We start from the raw sequence: 13,345 nt of genomic DNA on the forward strand, positions 1-13,345 counted from the left end.
GTCGCTAAGGAAAGTGAGGAACACTCCCTGGTCGAGCCGCATTGAGTTCTACAAGAAAGTTCTTATTTAGAGATTGTGCGCGCGTTGCTGAAGAACACAGACTTGGTTGCAGTGAATTTGTTCTCTTTTTAATTTTCTTGAATTAGTTAATTGTTATGCAACTAAGGAAATGCAACGAGGAAGATTTCTTGTCTGACACGCTATGAAGCCGTCCAGATTGTTAGCTGGCTAGCACTCTTGGTAACGTTACCACTGTCCTACTGAGGTAAGTCAAGATATGGTTAGTTTTAGTTTTGCAACTTGTCAAACGTTAGCTAAATAGATAGCTTCACCCGCCTATAGGCTGTACATTTCTTCTTTGCTTTATAACCACTCGCTCCAATTCGACAAGAGACAAACAGTAACGTTATTCTTGCCTTAACTTCATTAACACAAAACATGACTTTGTTGATGTTCTAAATTGAAGTGATGCATAATGTGAGCCACCCTTAGTAAACTCCCTTATGTTATAAACAAACAACAACGTTAGCTACACTCGATAACTAGCAGTTGAGGTAGCTAGCGTATCTTTAGATGTCAGGTGGTTATGCTATCGAAGCAGACACTGTAGTGTGCATGCATGCCACAGAGGTTGTGGCCATAACTACGAGATCATCTTCTTGCTTAACTTGTCTGTCATAGTACATCTCTGCATGAAGCCGCGAATATTGATTACGGTACAAAATATGAACGACCTCTCCCTCCGTTAAGAATTCTCTTGTATAATGCGTTCTAAGTTATTTGTTTCCATTTGCCTTTGTACGAAAATGTGTCACGATCGGTGTCGAACTGCCATCTTAATGCTTTGGCTTAATTCGATGTGGCAGTAGGCTAATTCATTGTAATAGGATTTCGCAGCCTGCTCGCGTTCTCGCTGTTCAGATGTGTTGTTATGTTCTGGAGCTAACTTAATGTCTTCCCCTCATGCTATCTATCTTCTTTTGCAATCTGGTCAGTATCCATTGCACAGGTTGTTTGGTTATGTCATACCAAAGTCATACCATTTTCCCCCAGAGAATGCCATTCGGGGACCGTGGCTCTACAGAAACTGTTTTGGCTCACATGATTATTTAAGAGGTGTGTACTGGGCTTAACACAATACTATATATATATATATATATATATATATATATATATTTTTTTTTTTTTTTTTTTTTTTGGCTTGTTGATTGTTTACACACTGTATTCATTTAATTGTGGTTCTGTTGTGATCCTCCCTGTATTGGGTGCTTAGCCTGTTACTGCTGTGGTGTGCCCATGTGGTTGGTGGTGCCCAGTCCTCATTGTGCAGCTGCACCCTGGCTCCTCTGAGCGTCAGGCATGGGGAAGCTGCAGAGTAAGCTCCGCAAACGCTCTGACCGCTACAGGTGAGGCCCTCACTTACCAGCTGTTCAGACCCGAACCAGCGCCTACAATCTGTATGTGGATAAACTACATTGCTGTTAAACTGGGTAATGATTTAATGCTTAATGATTTTCTATATATGATCAGTATGGGTCTACTTGGATAATCCTGTGCTGTCTGAATTGTGTCACTAGAAAGGGCAGATAAATAGAGTGCTATTATTCTCCACTAGTGTCTGTAACTGGTGTGTGAGGAGAGAACAGGTTCCTTTTGTGTACACTTCACAGTCAAAGCAGTTTTGGTAGTGATATTCATCAGTGATTTAAATTCATGTTAAATATTCACCTACATTGGTTTTTGAATACACCAAGTATGTCACAGGTGTGTGTCTGTGTCTGTGTGTCTCTTGTGTGTGTGTGCATGTGTGTGTGTGTCTGCATGTGTGTATGTGTATGTGTTAATATGTGTTAATTGTTCCCCTCTCCTCGGTGTCTCGCTGCAGAGCGGGCAGGGATGCGGGCGAGGGCCCGCCAGTGTCGCAGGTGGTGCAGTATGAGCCGGCACACTCGGATGCCGTCAACTGTGTCATCAGCCTTGCCCCTGAGCTCTGTGTGTCCGGAGGAAGCGATCAGGTCAGTGGCCACAGCAGCATTTAAGCAAAAAAGGAAATGTGTGTGATGGGGTGTGACAAAGGAATTGAGCAGCTATGACGTTAGTTGGGATGTGATAAAGGCTAACATCAAGACACGGGGAGATTTTGCATGGATTAATAGATGGTTGTTATAGTTCATACAGTATAGCATGAACATAACAATTTTGTTTGTTTATGTTTGATCTTAAAGGAACACGCTAACGTTTTTGGAAATTAAATTATCTTATTTGCTGTCTCCCCTAGAGATAGATAAGATGAAATATACCCTTCTCGTCTCTGTGCGTGCAGTAAATCAGTCTGATGCACCCACCGTTAGCCTAGCTAAGCTTTGCTCATTAAGGTGGTCAGAACCAACTAGTCTATAGCTCCCAAAAGTGACAAAAGAACTCCAACATTTTCCCCCAACGTTTACAGGTTGTGATTTGTATAGTTACAACATGTACAAATGGCAATGTAAAATTAGACACAGCAATTTTTTAAGCATATGCAGCTCTGGAAACAATTAAGAGACCACTGCACATTTTTCTGATGTCATCCTACGGTTGCTAAGTGCATTCGAATGAGTTGACGGTCATATTAAAAGTTAAGAGCACTGCAAATTTGAATATGACCGTCAACTCATTTGAAGGTCACTCAGCAACCGTAGGATTGGATCAGAAAAATGTGCAGTGGTTTCTGAATTTTTTCCAGAGCTGTACATACTTGGAACTATGTTCTCATTCAGGCAGAGCACTGATACTTGAGATTTGCAGTAGTAACACAGGGGCTTTTCAGGTGCTAGGTGCAAATCACTTTGCCCAGGTAGCAGTGAATGAGCTAATTCCCCAAAATGTTGGCGTGTTTCTTTAAAAAGACCCAAGACTGCCAACCAACCCTTGACCCACTTGTATGTCATAGGCAGTTGTTGTGTATGACTGGAAAGGAGGATCAAGATGCCAGTCCTTTTATGGTCACACCAGAGAGGTCACCAAGGTAATCAAAAGTGTTGTTTTTCGTGTGTCTCATGATTTGTTGCTCTATTTTTGTGTTCTGTGGTTTAGAAGATTTGTGTAGCGCTCTAGAATCTTTGGTTTAGAACTTATGAGAATGGGCTATAACGATCATATTCACATGTCATCATTCATTCTATGTCATCATAGGCCATATAAACATTTTATTTTGACAAGGGAAAACCCTGGTTAGGCCCCTATTCAAAAATAATGCAAACCAGGATATGTTTACCTCAACCAAACCACAGATGAATATAATGTAAATATGTTGTTCCACCAACTTTTTGACACTCTCAAACACAGTAGATATCATGTTATGTTCGTTATGTGTGGATGGTTATATCACAAGTCAGTGGTACCGATGAAAGGTATTGTGGTGCTCTTATTACTTTGTGAGGACAAACAGCCTAAAAATATGGTCAAGATAAGTCTATAAGGTACCTCTGTTGAGGCCAGACTGAAAACAAGAGATGCCTAAAAATCACACATTTACTTCATGTATTGATTTACTTGACTGTATTGCCTGGCTTCTATCAGATTGTTTGATATGTAATAACACTTTGAAAGTTCAATAGTTTTTAATGCATTTGAATGGCTGTCAAAAGTTGACTCTTTTATATAACATTATGGTAACCTAATGGAAAAAAAGATTGTGTCCTGAATAAATGAAATGGTGAAATATAAATCTTTTTCTCAGTCTTAATCAGCTAATGATTTTCTGACTTTTGTATTCCTCAATATAAAAATTATTGTTGCTAATGCTCCTGCTCCTCCCTCCCAGGTGAGCTGCCTACCTGGCAGTACGTGGCTCTTCAGTGCCTCCAGGGACAAAAGTGCTCTCATGTGGCAGATGGGCCGTGATGCAGAGCCCATTCAGGAGTTCTATGGGCATGAACTGGTGGTCAACGGACTAGCTGTCAGTCCAGGTGTGCTCCTCGTGTGTGTGTGTGTGTGTGTGTGTGTGTGTGTGTGTGTGTGTGTGTGTGTGTGTGTGTGTGTGTGTGTAAAATTAAAACCAAAAAAGATTTAGGCAGACACAGATAGGAGGATTTAAGATTATTTATTTATTTTTTTCTCATAGATGGAACAAAGCTGTGTACTGGGTCACGTGACAACTCCATGTGCCTTTGGGACATTGAGTCTGGAGAGTGTCTCCAGAAGAACACAATCTCTCGCAACCTGGTTAGTTTTAAACTACATATAAGTTTCCCATAATGCATCATAGCTCAATAGCTTTAAACACATGGTAAGACATTTGACCCCATAAAGAACACACTAGCACTTTAGCCCTTTGAGGGAAGTATTCTGTTTAAAAGTCCATCTTGATATATCTTCCTCTCAGGTCACTCATGTGTGCTGGGTTCCTGGTGGTACCACAATTGTACAGACGTCTGAAGACAAGACAGTGAGGTGGGTTCAAAAGGGGAGATATTGTATCCAACACTGACCTCCATTTTTGGATGAGCACTGAATTCCAAATGCTTTTCTATGTGAATCAGTGTTGTATAGACCCTTGTAGACCCCATGTGTGATTGGGGCACTCACTGACCATTATGTCCATCTTTAGGGTGTGGGACAGTCGTACATGGCAGATCACCAACGCATTTCCATCCAAGCGCTACATCCAGACTCACTGTGACATCGCCCCAGACTGCTACCATGTGCTCTCAAGCAGCAATGGCTTTGGGGGACAGGGCTGTGAGGCCACGGTGAGTGTGTGTGTGTGTGTGTGTGTGTGTGTGTGTGAGTGTGAGTGTGAGTGTGAGTGTGTGTGTGTGTGTGTGAGTGTGTGTGTGAGTGTGAGTGTGTGAGTGTGAGTGTGAGTGTGAGTGTGAGTGTGAGTGTGAGTGTGTGTGTGTGTGTGTTTGCCATTTGTTCTTCAATGACCTTTCTGCTAAACACTAAATGTCTGTCTGTGTTGTGATGTTACATAGTATATAGAGTATATAGCCAACCCCATGATGTGAAATTGCATTTGTGAAAGGAGTTGTAGATTGTTTTGATAAGTCTGTTATTTGTGCTTTACATCAGCTGTAGTTTTGTGACAGGAGAGCGCTGTTAGTCCCATATCATTCAAAGTTACAGTTTGTGAAAATGGTAGGCTCAAAACAACTGGTCTGCACTACGCTACTATGTGTTATTGCAGAGTGTGACTGTTGTTTTGAGAAAACAGAAGATAAATAAATGTGGTCAAGTTCCTGCTTTAGAGAATGCACAATTTGTGGATGTAAACAAAATGGTGCCACATTTTGTTGTTCTCAGTAACGCACCCAGGGCTTTTACTAGCAGTTAAAGTAGAAACAGGACACAATGGTTTCAAGAAAGAAAACAGCTGATAGTGTTTTTAAAAGCTGGTGTATTAGACGTTGAAAACTTACATAACAGACACAAAATGTTCAAAAGATTTTGAAAGTTCAGGTGTAGCTGCAGTTTCTGCCTCTTACACACATGTTCACAAGATACCAGTTAAATCTAAAGATGGTGCCTGTAAAGTGATTTCTTGAGAATAATCAATCAGTTTTACTTGTTGCACTTTTAAAGGTAATATTGCAAAGGCACCTTTTAAGCTTTGTCATGCCATTAAATCTTTTTTCTGCTTACAAATTGATAAAATATTGACCACTGTCCCTTTACACTGCCCTGGTGTAGCTGTGGGACCTGAGGCAGCCCGGCTGTAAGGTGGTGGAGTACCGTGGTCACCTGCAGACCACGGCCTGCTGCGTGTTCCTGCCCCCCAGCCCCGACCTCGGCTCCATGGTGGCCTCGTCCTCCCATGACTGCTCTGTCAAACTCTGGGACCAAAACACTGGAGGTAACCAAAGCATTCAGTGTCTGTGTGTCATTATAGATCTCTCTCTCTCTCTCTCTCTCTCTCTCTCTCTCTCTCTCTCTCTCTTTCAACAACTGGACACAGTCCTCCATGCATGCTATTCCTTAAAAGTAACTGCTCGTCAAAATTGTAAAACTGCTTGCGTTGTTCTAGCTGTGTAGGCAAAATAGCATTCAAATCAGGATAATGCCTCTCTTTCATACTTTCTCTCTCTATCTCTTTTGTATATTCTTTCCTTTCTCGCACTCTACATTTTGTACTCTCACACTCCCACGCTCTACTCAGCTTGTCTCTACACCCTGACCATGGACGGCGCAGGCCCCCTGGTCTCTCTGGCGCCATCGGAGATGGGCAGCCTGCTCTGCGCCAGCTTCAACGGCGGCCTGCACCACCTCCAGCTGAGCCAGTTGCCCACCCTCAACCTGAAGGAGGTGGCCAGGTTCTGATCCCGCTGGCCCGTGCCCTGGGAGTGCTTTGTGGGCCTACGGGCCCAGGGTGCTCATAGGAGGTGAACTCTGTTCAGTCTGTGACCTTGACCTTGACCTTAGTGTGTAGTTGACCCCCCCCCCGGCGACGCTGCATCTCATGCTCAGAGACTCAGGGAATACAAACTGTGAGGAGAGCAGTGGAAGAGAACTGTTCATAAACTGCTGTGATTTCTCTGGGACAATGAGGAGATGAGCCTGAATCACATGAATAGTAGAGGGAGCTTTTTAGCAAGATGGCTGCCGCTGAGCAGGCTAAAGCTACAAAGCTTCAGTTGAAGCTTCAGTTGAAGTCCAGTATGGCTCAACAAGGAACCAGGCCACACAGGAGAGAATCTGATGTCATTTTTAAAGAATGTAATATTGTTAATGAGCAACAAAGCCATCAGTCAGACTTCATTACCAATTTGTATATTGAGACTGGCTTTGTCTCCTTGTGTTATGTTAAGGGCACAGATGCAATGTTGTTCTCTGGAAAACACCAAACCAAAGATGTTGGTTGTCTTTCGAATGTACCCACTGTAAGCAATATTGTCTGCTGGTTTTGATATTTCACTAAACCAAATTGACCACAGGGTTCACACGATCATGGAAATCCTGGAAAAGTCATGGAATTGTAAAATTCCATTTTCTAGGTCTGGAATAAAATTCTGTAAATTCATTGTAATTAAAATGTATTCTCTTGGTACATACATGTAATGAAATTATAATTACTATTGTACTAATGGATATTTCCTTGTACAATTTCCACTTGAATTTGGCCTAACTACCCTATTCGAAAATGAATGGAAACACTCAGTTAACTTGATTTTCATTGAAAAATAGGGCCCATCTGGAGTAAGTACACAATTTGTGTATGTGTAGGCTGCAAAAGGTCATGAAAGTGTCCTTGAAAACTCATGGAAATAAAATGTCAATGAAAATGGGTGGGAACCCTGTGACCAGTAGTCACTTGTCCCTGGTCAGTCTTGAGTTACTGGTGCACGCAGCCCTGGATAATTCGTGTTTATTTTAGTTTGCCAAGCGGTGTTCGCCCCGTACCACTCAGTTTTTCCGCTCAGTGACCGAAATCAAAACTGTGACTAAAAAAATGTGAATAGAGCAGTTCTCTGGCCTGTTTGCGTTGTATGTCCTCACTCACTCTGTCTCTTTGGTGTATTTATGTGTGTGTATGCGTGTGTGTATATGTATACACTGTCTGGTAAATTATTTTGCAAACCCTGGCCTTGTGCTTTTGCCTTCACTGTTTCCCCTTGCCCAGTGTTATTGTGTAAAGTGCATTTATGGCTGACCTCAGTGCTCACGCAGTCGGGAACAGCTGCTCAATGTAAACAATACCGAAGCATTGACAAGTCTGAACAACCGTTTACCAACACAACAGCAGAGTAGATGTTTTCGGTATCCGTGGTGACCCCAAGTGTGTCCGTCTCACGCAAAGACACACTAGCGCAAGTCCTCCAGCGTAAAAGCAGCTGAGTCACGCGCTGACCGGGTCAAGGAAGTGAACTTAACAGCACTGTGGGGCTGTATCTGACTAGATTAAACCCATCATATTGCGTGGAGGAAAGTTGCTTTACTGAAATAGAAACAGAATGACTACACAACAGTATAGGTAGGTAGAGAGTTGTGCAGTCTCCATGGATTCTGCATGACACAGCAGCTGTGTGGCTTCCAGAAGTGCTCTGTGTTTACTGAAAGCTTGTGAAGTATGTTCACAAGCATGTACACATATACATACACACACACACACACACACACACACACACACACACACACACACACTGGAACACAAACCCTCCAAATGGCTTCCCCTATAGTTTCTGTGGATCAGAGTGGATCCCTCTCTACAGCCTGAGGTTTGGGTGAAGGAAATTGCTTTGAAAGAGTATCCTGTGCCCTGAGCAAGGCTTAACATCACAGCTTAGACTTCTATGACACCAGGAAGGGGGCACGTTGACATATGCCCAGTGGGTCACTGAGATGAACTTTCATCAGGAAAAGAACTAGATACCAATCATATTGGCAAATCTCTAATGAGATCTGTAAACATTGGCGTTATATTTCTGTCACAAACACCCCATTCATCTAAAATTCAAACCAGAATGAGCTTGAGTTTCTATTGCAGAACACATGACTGTTGTGTCAGTTCATTGAATACTATCTGATATCTGATACTACCAAAATAGAATAAAACATTTATTTTTCATTTATTTGAATTCATTGCTCAACATAGACTTCATTTGTTCCAAATACCTTCATCAAAAGTAGTAATTCATGAATCAAATATTTCATACACGTGTAGCCAAGTCAGTTGTAGTCTGTTGTTTATTGATGTGTTTATATTGCAGGTTATATTGCAGGATGCTCTACACTCTCTTTCCTGTTGTTTACATCACTAAAGATCAGAGATCTACCAGACAAACATGGCCATTTTAGTATTTAGTTGTTCACTCTGAAACCTATTTTTCACCTTATTGGCTATGTTCAGTTCTTACAATCTCTCACCTGACTATGACCATGAGTATGTTACAGACTTTGGAGATTGTTGTAGGCCTATGGTATACTGTAGTAAGTACACTAGATCATGGGCACAGTACAGTAAATAACCTAAACAGACAAACGTAATATACCAGGCTCAGTATAGCAAGGAATAGGTCTGGTTATCAATTGTGCCAAAAAAGTTCACCTGTCGCTTCATTTGTTCCATTTGTGGCTACCCCAGTTCCCTTTGACTCGACTTGAGGGAAGTTTACACACCTAACCTCCCACAGTACGTCATTTGACTAGGCTGTGCAGGTTTCCTCCTAATAATTCCAGTATTCAAATGTTGTATTGCTGCATGAAGACAGCAGGCAAAGATATCAGATAGCGAGGCTGTGCTGTGCTGTGTTGGGCTTGGCGAGTGTGGCACTCAGAAAGACTGCAGTCCGTTTCAGTCTTCCACTGGGCCGGCAGCTCATGGCTGCGAGGACCCCGTCATGACCCTGAGACTGGACACAGCAGGTAATGAGGGAAGGACTTGAGGAAGATGGTGAGTCGACGTGTTTTTTTGTTGTTGATATTTTTTAAAGAAATAAGACGAATGCTAAGGGGGGAAAAGGTGATGGAGCTGGACTTTTAATCTTTAGCCATACGTTTCCTTTTGGGATGGGAGTGGTTGTGATCCGTGAAATGATATGGCAATAGAGCTAACATGTGGGTCAGATATTCATATCTTGTGTAAACAGCTACTGCAACACCTTTCTTTTGTAGTAGTCATAGACTCGAACATAACATGAACATAATGCAAAATGACACCAATGAGTTCTTACTTTTTTTTATTTGACTTTTTTTCCTCACACACTTATCACACTTATGAGCATCAACACATTACCCAAAGGTCACTATATTTTCTGTTGTTACAGTGTATTCCAGACTGAATGCAGTATAATATGCTGGAATTACCCAAATTAAACTTATCCAACAACAATATCATATCATAATAGTTCCTCTATGCAAAATACAGTCACGGTACAAGGCAATCAAATGCTTTGGCTTCACCCTGTCTATACTGTCTGTGGCATTTGGACAAGGACAAAATGGCACCACGGCACTTATTCTGTTTTTATGACAACAACTGAAATGGGAAGTCACATAGAATTACAATTGCAAGACAAACTCAGCTTTAGAGAAGCAGACTTGTTATTGAAAGGTCGCCAATTCAACCCTCTAGGCCAGCAGGAAAACTGTGGATGGCGATGTGAATGATCAGTGCGTTTCCTCCCTCTACACCTGTTGCCCTTGAGCAAATAAATAACAAATAAATAGGTCAGATGCAGGTTGGATATCACTGCCCAGTGATAATAAGGAACTTAACTTATACTCTACTGATATTATATAATGAGCCAAGACTGAAGAGACATGTATTGACCTGATACATTTTTAATGATGCATAATAGATGAAGTGATTCATTCATATAATCACCTTAGACATAAGCCTACCTAGTCTAACGACAGCAGATTTAATCAGTAGGAAGGCTAACTGGCTGAAACAGCTAGCAGTTTTCACAGGCACCTGTTGTGTAGGTGATGGACAGTTAATGGATGTTCCTATTTTAGACACACATGGCCTACACACAAACACAAACTCTCTCTAGTTTTGAAATGTTCATTAGTTTTCAGTATACCCATATTTTCAAATATACCCATATTTTACTATGTGTAGCACTGCTCAGTAGTTTTACTTTGTTTCATGTTTTTAACAAATGTTTTTATTTTTATTTCAGTTAATGAAATGTTTTTCACTGCTATTTTTAGTTTTGGTTAACTATAATAACCTTGCTCCGTGCACACAGCCACGTTCATATCTTTGATGTCATCATTAAGGATGAATATTTTCCTCAGCTCTTAGATAAGTGTTTACACACTCACAGGGGTGAACTTAGACGACTATCTATTGTTTACACTGTCACAGGAAGTCTTCATGCGTATCATCTTCATGTGTATATCATTAATCTCCAAAGAGATTCTTTAAATAGCAACAATTTCTCACGTTTGCGAAAGCTTTGCTTTGGTCATGCTGACCACTGCTCTCACTGTCTGGGCCCTTTCCAGAAAAGGTGATGAGAGACTTACAGTTAACGTCCAGTCACACACAGTCAGTTTTTCTATGTTTAAGAGGGGAAGGAGGGCCTCATTAATCTCCCATCCAAAACACACAGCGGGGGCTCATGGAATTTATTGTCATGGGGTCAGCACAGATGAAAGAATGGACATGGGTAACGCAGAGAGAAGGAGACACTTTAGGACGCTATACATACATTCTCAGACCTTTATTCACGTTCTGAAGCTCTCAAAAGCCACTGTCAAACAACAGGAAATTATATATTTAAGACTGAAAAATAGGTTACAACTGCATCATTAAAATATCCCTTTAATATCAGTTAAACTAAAAAGAGAGTTGAATGTGACATGCCTCAGAAACTGAAATTAGTCAGTGTTAAGACAACATTTGAACTACATTATCATTTATTGTTTCTTATTCCTTGTTATTGTTATTTATAATGTTGCAGTACTGCTTTGCATTTCACTTTCAATCTTTCCAAGTCAAATTTGTGTATGAAAGAGAACAGAGATCTAGATTTTTTCATGAATATGAACAAAACCTACAATGTTATCTTGATAGAATGTACCTTTCAACCAGAGCGCTTTTACATAAATCCAGTTTATAAACAGTCTGCACTGTAGTGTTATGTGAGGTGCCGTTTTGTTATTCCATGGTTGTATACTCTCTGCTTGGATAGAGCAGGACAAGAAGCAAGACTCCAAAATCCAGACAATTCCAATTTAGTTCAAATAAACATTGAGAGACACTATTCTATCTCATATTCACAAAATATGTTTAAGGTGTTTAGAAATTACTCGTAGGCCAAGAGCCAGACCAACACGGAAGTTGGAGATAGTGCTGGGTTTGAGGTCCAGTTTAGGGCTGATGGCTGATCGAGAGCAAGTATCAAAAAGAACCACCATGATATGAGTTGGAAATGGATTATCAGTTTAAGGGGCATGAATAATTGTTTGATCTCCAAGGTTGATGGCTGTGATGTGACCTACCTGAACTATGCTATTCTGAATTCATGACATAAGACAAGCCACTACCTGGATTATGTAAAACATGTCAATCTGCTCTTTATAGTTTACCCACCGATAAGATTAGTATTAGCTTGGCTCCACAAACATTGCTGCTCCATGATCCTGTTACATAACTCTGCAATGTTTGTGTGGGCCTCTAGGTCTCCATAAACAGATATTAAGTCAAAACTGAATCCCAGTTGTCTGATAACAGTGAAAACTATGGCAGAAAGTAATCCATTCTGTACAATCTCAGTCTTGACCAGATTGTCCTATAGCAAGTGTCATCAGAATGGACACCAATAAATGCCATCTGCAATACTTTGCTGCTGATTGTTCTGAAAGCAACAGCTTAACTAACATGTTGAAGTAAACTGTCATTTGACCTTTCTTCTCCGAGGTGTAACGTTAAATCAATGTAATTCACCACTGAATGATTCCTTATAAGAAACTTTATTTAATGGAGAACTAGTACTGTTGGTATAAAAAACTTTGGGCATCTTTAAAACCCAGAGTGTAACACTGTAGCTGCCTGACTGCTCTAGCTGTTGACTGCAGCAACTCGAGCTAGGTTTCCTTTAATGCACACAGTGAATGTCATCCAGTTAGGTGGAGACCACAGAAAATAACTAATAATATCTTGCTTTCTTTCTCAGATTAGAAGTGGTGTCATGTCTTTGCCTATGAAACCACATCACCTCAGCTAAGACTCCTTGTTTGCACACACACACGCACACACACACACACACACACACATCCTCCTCTGCAACCTCCACATCTAACCATGGATCCTGACCCTGAGCCAGATCTCCCGCCCTCCGCTGTGGACGACGAAGATGCTCCAGACCTGGAGTGTGCCATCTGTTTTAGCCAGTTCGACAACGTCTTCCGCACGCCCAAGATGCTCGGCTGCAAGCACACCTTCTGCCTGGAGTGCCTCGCGCGCATGAACGTCAAGTCGGCGCAGCCCAACTCCATCCAGTGCCCGCTGTGCCGCGGCCACACTCCTCTGCCTAACCTCGGGCTGCCCAAGCTGGACACGGACTCCACCGTGCTCTCCTGCCTGCCGGCTGCCATGCAGCGCGTCTACAGCATCCGCTTCAGCCGCAGCAAAGGTCGCCTGCAGGTCAAGCGGCCCGACGAGGGCGTCCTGCCCTTGGCCGCGCGGACGGTCAGCCACACGCTGGACGTGGGGCTGCCGGCCGGCAGCGGTGGCAGTGGAGGAGCCGGCGGGGAGCAGTCGGGCCAAGAGCGGGGGCATGGGAGAGGCTGCTTGGCCATGCTGCGGAGGCAGGCGCAGAGGCCACCCTGCCGGGCCTGCATCATGGCCACCACGGTCCTGCTCATGGTGGTGCTCACCATCGTCGTCATCTTCCTTCTCTCGTCTCGGAATTAA

General features: G+C 42.2%; 2 protein-coding genes across 3 annotated transcripts; both read left to right on the forward strand.

The window, feature by feature from the left end:
• Window positions 1-13: 13 nt before the first annotated feature.
• Window positions 14-7,562, forward strand: wdr31 (WD repeat domain 31). Of its 2 annotated transcripts, none has more exons than XM_048242508.1 (11): window positions 14-265; window positions 996-1,116; window positions 1,274-1,406; window positions 1,886-2,015; window positions 2,933-3,007; window positions 3,806-3,950; window positions 4,106-4,206; window positions 4,367-4,434; window positions 4,592-4,733; window positions 5,674-5,836; window positions 6,140-7,562. In XM_048242508.1, the coding sequence occupies exons 3-11, from the start codon at window positions 1,360-1,362 to the stop codon at window positions 6,298-6,300; spliced, it is 1,032 nt and encodes a 343-aa protein (XP_048098465.1). In that variant the 5' UTR covers window positions 14-265; window positions 996-1,116; window positions 1,274-1,359; the 3' UTR covers window positions 6,301-7,562. The 2 variants fall into 2 exon arrangements, with proteins under 2 accessions (XP_048098465.1, XP_048098464.1); XM_048242507.1 differs by having other exon boundaries at window positions 1,054-1,116.
• A 1,485-nt stretch (window positions 7,563-9,047) lies between these two features.
• LOC125294619 (RING finger protein 225) lies at window positions 9,048-13,345 on the forward strand. The gene is made up of 2 exons (XM_048243501.1): window positions 9,048-9,370; window positions 12,606-13,345. The coding sequence occupies exon 2, from the start codon at window positions 12,734-12,736 to the stop codon at window positions 13,343-13,345; it is 612 nt and encodes a 203-aa protein (XP_048099458.1). The 5' UTR covers window positions 9,048-9,370; window positions 12,606-12,733.

This window comes from Alosa alosa, chromosome 5, assembly GCF_017589495.1.
Source record: "Alosa alosa isolate M-15738 ecotype Scorff River chromosome 5, AALO_Geno_1.1, whole genome shotgun sequence".
Classification (NCBI taxonomy): Eukaryota; Metazoa; Chordata; class Actinopteri; order Clupeiformes; family Clupeidae; genus Alosa; species Alosa alosa.

Bases quoted from the DNA above. Each gene is read 5' to 3' on its own strand.
- LOC125294619 (XM_048243501.1), top strand. From the start codon at position 12,734: ATGGATCCTGACCCTGAGCCAGATCTCCCGCCCTCCGCTGTGGACGAC.
- wdr31 (XM_048242508.1), top strand. From the start codon at position 1,360: ATGGGGAAGCTGCAGAGTAAGCTCCGCAAACGCTCTGACCGCTACAG. The intron at 1,407-1,885 runs GTGAGGCCCTCA...GTCTCGCTGCAG, and splicing joins AAACGCTCTGACCGCTACAG to AGCGGGCAGGGATGCGGGCG. The intron at 3,008-3,805 runs GTAATCAAAAGT...CCTCCCTCCCAG, and splicing joins ACACCAGAGAGGTCACCAAG to GTGAGCTGCCTACCTGGCAG.